This window comes from Centroberyx gerrardi, chromosome 20 (assembly GCF_048128805.1).
Source record: "Centroberyx gerrardi isolate f3 chromosome 20, fCenGer3.hap1.cur.20231027, whole genome shotgun sequence".
Taxonomy (NCBI): domain Eukaryota; kingdom Metazoa; phylum Chordata; class Actinopteri; order Beryciformes; family Berycidae; genus Centroberyx; species Centroberyx gerrardi.
The window spans coordinates 20,779,395-20,785,394 of record NC_136016.1 but is presented as its reverse complement, the minus strand read 5'-3'; the positions used below and the strand labels follow the sequence as shown (position 1 = coordinate 20,785,394).

Sequence of the window (6,000 nt, the reverse complement as noted above, 5' to 3'; positions counted from 1 at the left end):
GATCACACTCTTCTGGGCAGCGTCCCAGGACACTGTGGCCTCTTGGAGCGCTACCAGTGCAGGAGGATGGACCGGGTGACAGGGTTGGGGTTGGATAACACACATTATGTAAGGTGACATCATGACACCAATAGAGGAGGTTGGAAGAAGAAATGCAGTTTCTTTTATTTTAATTGTTGATTAGTCAAATTAAAATAATAGTCTACAGCATTATAGTCTACAACATGCAGGTGGATATCAGTATAGCTGCTTAGGCATTCAGTTTGAATACATTTTACTATTTGAGTCAGAATCAGAATTGGGCATGTAAGTTTGCACATACAAGAAATTCGATTTGGAAAATTATTAAAAATCACTTTAAAAAGTAGTATATAAAAATTAAAAAATATAAATTGTGGAATAGGTATCTTTTTGAGGTAGTATGCAACGAAAGTAATATATAATTAGTTTAAGTAGTATATTTTTAAAAAATAAAAATTGAAATTGAATGAATAGAAATTTGAATAGTACTTGTGTGAGAGCTTTTTTGAATGAAATATCGGTTTTAAAATGATCAATATATCTGGATGTGCCACAGCGGCCTGTCAATCAAAGCTTGTGCTGTGTATTTGCAGTAGGCGTAGGGTGCTATTCCCGTCGATGCCCATATTTAAATACATTTCCTATTTCATCAGTGGGTTTAATTCCATTCTAACTTAGATGCAACATACGTATTTATTCAGCTTATACACCAATACTGACAGGCTGAAGGCAGAGGAGCAGATACTCACGGTAAGTTTGCACGGATGCAGCCAAAGCGCTGAGCATGACGCACAGCCTGATGCTCCGCTTCTCCATGTTAGTTACACATTTCTTACACATTTCTACGTTTCATGAATTTCAATTAATAACTTTTACCGAGAGCGACATTGATGGCAAACGATTTCCATTTGGCTGGTCCAGCGCTGATGATCTGTTGTTCTGCGATGGAGAGTTTTTTTCGCCGTTAAATTGTGTGCGTTTTTCCGCACATTGCACAAAATGCTTTTCCCCCAATGTCGCTTTGATATTTGTTCATCAAAAAGTCAAAAGCTTTCACCCCAGATGGGACTCGAACCCACAATCCCTGGCTTAGGAGGCCAGTGCCTTATCCATTAGGCCACTGGGGCTGCTGCGATACGGGGCGGAGTCAAGTCGCTTTTATAGCCAAACATACACGTATTTAAAACCTGAATACGGGCACATATTGTAATTTCAACTATCCAGGTCTGGTTTGGAGATACGTAATATTACTACTAATACTTTAATAATGTGTCTAATGAGGTCTAACATGTAAAAACCAAAGCACTGGTGGCGGGTGTATTCTGTAAACAAAACAGCAACGGACGTGTAACGCGATCACCATGGTGATGTGTCGACGTCTCATGGATGGTCCCACTGTTTCTCCTCAGTAGGGGTATTTATTTTAAACTAGGGCGAGTTTCAGTGCTAAATTTCACATACGTCACTCTAAATAGATACCTACATGCTGACTTAATATTATGTTTTCATATAAACGCTAATCATCGAAGTTCCCCTCTCAACTGATTTATCTGAAGCCGTGCCATATTTTGGAAGCTGCCTGTTTTAGAGGAATAGGAATTTCGCACTTGCGCAGTAACAAGCATGGTGTTCCTTGTAAAGAAAAGAAAAGCCACACAGCCACCACAGTAATAGTTTTAGCAAATAGTCTGTATGGAGGTAAATATATAGCGTTATATATTTCAGTGACACAGCAACTACTAACCCACCCGTGAGACAGTCGTCATTTTCAATTAAATGTCAGGTATGGTTAGTACTTACAGCTAGCTAGAGTTAGCTAACTAGCATTAGCTTCCTAATAACCAGCCTTGCAGGTAACGTGAGCAAACGTTAAACAAGTTTACTAACCTAGTTACAAACTGCCTTTTTTCACGAATTAGCCACCTGAGTTAAGAGTTGCCTTCTCTTATTCAGGAATTTAAAAGATCACTGAAGATGCCGCTGTTTGTTGGAAACACGTTCAGTCCGAAGAAGACCCCTCCTCGCAAATCTGCGTCTCTGTCCAACCTTCACACGGTGAGTGGAGGGGGCCTGCAGGTCTGTAACACTATCCAAAGTCTGCGCTAGTTAGAGAAATATTTATTATGGAAGAATGGATGTTTAAAACTTCTTAGACTACCCTGTCCCTGATGTTTAATGATGAGAGGGTGGATCAAAGACTTCCTAGACCTGATTTACTAACATTACAAAATATTAGGGACCCTCACTCTATTCATGAAGTCCACTGATGAAGTGAATCCAGGTAAAAGCCATGATCCCATATTGGTTTCCCTTACTAAATCTATACCAATCACAAAGGAGGAGATGTAGATAAAGAGAAGCAGACGAATTAGAGAAGGATTTTTAAACTTTGAGACAACTGAGATGTGGATTGTGCAAAAGGGGCTGCAACTCAATATGAGGAAGACGTCCCTAATACTGTAAATTCTGTGTATATTGTATGTAGATTGATATATTTTTACCTTCTCGTCTTTTCTTCATGGCTTTAGTTGGATCGTTCAACGAGGGAAGTTGAGCTGGGCCTGGAGTATGGAGCTCCGGTGATGAACATTGGAGGCCAGAGCTTGAAGTTTGAAGAGGGACAGTGGATAGCAGGTAAAGACTTTCACAAGCCTGAATACAGACCAACGCAACGGCTCCTTCCACAGTGTAAATGCACAGCACTTCACCAGTTTGCTGCTCTGGAATGACCAACAACAACTCACAGCTTTCTGTCTGTTTCTCCCTCTGCTTGTTGCACCAGACTCAGGTGGGAACGTGTCTGGAAAGGAAGTACAGCGGCTGAAGAAGAGAAACATGCAGCTGGAGGAGGAGAACAACCTTCTGAAACTGAAAATTGAAATTCTGTTGGACATGGTGAGACCTTAGCAGCTTTAAGATATATTTATGGGATGTATTTCAGCAAACGTAAAGCTACAATATGCAGCTTTTTGCCTTGAGGCAGAGAAGTGTATTGTTAGTCCTGTACTTGTCACTCATCTGGATGAGCTGTCCGCTTGAAACAGCGTCTAGCCTGAAGCTGAGGAAAATGGCAGCCAATCTGCAATAAAAAAAAAAAGCAATGCTAATATTCACCATGTTTTTGAATGCCATCATTCATACATAGAATGCAACACAAAGTGCTTTACATAAAATAAATGGATTAAAACAATTTTCAAACAAAATCAAAAATACACATAAAAGACAGAATTTGTCCAGTAAAATGATAAAAAAAGAAGGAAAGAAAGATAAAAATAGGTAAGTAAGGATACTATTTAGTTAAATATAATGTAATTAGACCAGTGTATTGGTTTGCTGTTACATCAGGCCGATATTGGCCTTTTATTAAAAATTGGATATCAGCCGGTCATATTGTTCACCTCTGATATGATGGCGGTTCCTTTGAACGCAGCTACATTTAAACAGCCTATAAAACCTACGATGAAATGTAATTGTTTTTTACACATTTTCTTTATTCTTTTATTTAATAATGAACTAATGTATCCCAGAGTTTCATCTACCATTGAATAGGTGTGGTGAGTCTCTCTGCCTTAAAGAGCTGATAACCAACCTAAACTATTTTAATCAGTCTAGGTTTTAATTTTAAGTTTTAGTGTCATCTTATGGTCTAAATACTGTTTCAGAGGCTTTTCCACCCTGCAAAGGTTACAAATCTGGTAGGAACATTGAATTGTTGGCACGAAAATGATCAAATTCAAAGATAATGATTATTGTCAGAAAATATCCTCTATCTGTGATTTTAAAATATTCGTATTGCTATCGGCCTTCAAAAACCCATTGGTCAAACCTTAAAATGTAAATGTAAAATGTAATTCAGTGTCTTACCAAAGCTACGAATAACTGATGTTCAATCTGTTTTTTGTTTTTTTTTGTCCAGTTGACAGAGACGACAGCAGAGTCTCACCTGATGGAGAGAGAACTGGAGGAGATGAAGAATCACCATCGGAGGAAAAAATGACAGATCTGATAGCAGCTCTACATCGGAAAAGTTCTCTATATGGCATCTGTCTTTTATGCATTCACGAATAATTAAGAGTGTGAATGTTGATCCGAGACGAGTTTTACCTTTGTTGTTCATAAGTACAAAGAGTTAAGACGAAGAACTTGTATTTTCTCATAGATGTGGTTGGTTGTGAGTAGAATTACATTGAAAAAGGAGAGTAGAGCTGAATCAGATTGAGGGACTAGTTTTCTATGTACTGTTAAATTATATCTCCACATATCTGAAATAACTGTACATACAGTGACGGTTTGTTCAATGAGTGATTCATTTTCTACGCCTTTTACTTCTGTATGGCAACTTTAAACAGACAATTACATTTCAAGATCGTTTTGTATTTATTTTCTACTTTAATTAAACGTTAAATCCATCTCAAGGAAGCAGCTGTTTTTCTTGTGTATGTAACTCATTCACCATTTTTAGAATATCGCTGAAACTTATTGGGTTATTAATTTTTGTGGAAGCGGAAAATCATATTACTTGCCTATAATCAATGAGGTTTTCTTATTGGCTGTTAGAGACGGGTATTTAAGAAAAGGATGCTATATGTATTTAAAGAAGTACAGATTTATTCATGTTTTTACATGTAATGAGACATATACACTCGTCATTATGTAATATGATAATCCACCATACTCAGACTTTGTTATTATAATGTTTAGCAGTGTAAATGATCCTATTAGCTGTATTTTCCCTGTTCAACACAGTAGATAGTACAGTTAAGTTCCCCAAAAGTCTTAATTTCCCAATTCAGTGCTGCAACCAGAGTTCAGGGTTTTTCAGAAAAGTGGGGAAATAAGTATTAAGGCAGATTATTGTGTTATTTTAGCACAATGTTCTTGTTTTGGATCAGCTTTCTGGCATAAAATCACAGTTACCATAATTGAGATTAATTGAACGTAGGAGCAGAGGGCAGGCCAACAAAGGTTTCCCTTTAAAATGGAAAACTACTTATGAATCTGAGAGAGTGGCAGAAAAGAGATGAAGAGGACTTTTGAGCCCGGCTGTATGTTCCAGAAAATCTGAAATAATGATATCTTGATTGAAAACACACTGGACTGGATGGTAGAAACAGGTTTACTGAGCAGACATGGAGCTGGTTTCAGAGGCTTGAGGTTCTCACAGGATTTCCTTCAGCTCTGAAACACTGCAGACTGGTAGTGTTGGCTGTAACGTCGGCCATATTGGATCAAAGGTGGGAATATAATACAAATTAAATGTTTCATTCTTGTAGAAATGTCACCTGTTCATTGCTCCATATTTTCAAAAATACAGACGATTACACCCTCTATAAAATCACTCTTTTGAACATTAAGTGAAGGTTTTACATTTAGAGATAATGAAATATTCCATACTATGTTTTATTAACAAGTTTCTATGGCATTGGCAGCAGATGCAAATTTTTAAGTGGTAGATATTATTTCTGAACAAAGATCTTAAGTTACAGTTACACTTTGATTACCTTAAACTGCAAAAAATGTCCTTAAAAAGGTTAAGTGGATGGTATCTGTTATGTTTCTGTGATAAAAAGCCATCTGTGAAATATATATGTATTGATTTGTTAAGATTCCAGAGATTTCACAAATTCAATGAGCTTGATCAAACCTTCACTGCAAATGTGCTATGTATATGCATTACACATAATATACATACATGTCCCAGGTTGCATGTTCTTATTGCACTACAGCACTGAAATCAACAGTAATCCTTGCTGATAAAGGAACATGAACAGATTATGGGGAAAGGGGTCAGTCACTGTGGAAGAAAAAATAAAAAAAAATAAAAAAATTAAGCATACCAGTCCGATCTGTTGAAAGATTTGTGTAGTAGCTGTTTTCCAGACTGAGATTAGCCGGAGTCTGAGACAAATTCAGTCTGATTAAAGTCTGCCAAGTCAGAGGAAACAAGTACAGCTGAACAGAATCCAAATGAAAGTCTGC

At 37.3% G+C, this 6,000-nt stretch overlaps 1 protein-coding gene and 1 non-coding gene across 4 annotated transcripts; one reads left to right on the top strand and one right to left on the bottom strand.

Moving 5' to 3' along the window:
• Positions 1-1,075: 1,075 nt before the first annotated feature.
• trnar-ccu (transfer RNA arginine (anticodon CCU)) lies at positions 1,076-1,148 on the bottom strand. Its single transcript has one exon. It is a non-coding gene; the product is annotated as a tRNA-Arg (tRNA).
• A 482-nt stretch (positions 1,149-1,630) lies between these two features.
• cby1 (chibby 1, beta catenin antagonist) lies at positions 1,631-4,407 on the top strand. Of its 3 annotated transcripts, none has more exons than XM_071898435.2 (5): positions 1,631-1,719; positions 1,975-2,097; positions 2,550-2,655; positions 2,804-2,916; positions 3,938-4,407. In XM_071898435.2, the coding sequence occupies exons 1-5, from the start codon at positions 1,714-1,716 to the stop codon at positions 4,016-4,018; spliced, it is 429 nt and encodes a 142-aa protein (XP_071754536.1). In that variant the 5' UTR covers positions 1,631-1,713; the 3' UTR covers positions 4,019-4,407. The 3 variants fall into 3 exon arrangements, with proteins under 3 accessions (XP_071754536.1, XP_071754537.1, XP_071754538.1); XM_071898436.2 differs by having other exon boundaries at positions 1,975-2,076; positions 3,938-4,406; XM_071898437.2 differs by having other exon boundaries at positions 1,648-1,804.
• The last annotated feature ends 1,593 nt before the right edge of the window (positions 4,408-6,000 follow it).

Coding starts and splice junctions, on each gene's coding strand:
- cby1 (XM_071898435.2), top strand. Junction 2,098..2,549: donor TGAGTGGAGGGGGCCTGCAG/GTCTGTAACACT, acceptor TCATGGCTTTAG/TTGGATCGTTCAACGAGGGA. Junction 2,656..2,803: donor AGAGGGACAGTGGATAGCAG/GTAAAGACTTTC, acceptor TTGTTGCACCAG/ACTCAGGTGGGAACGTGTCT.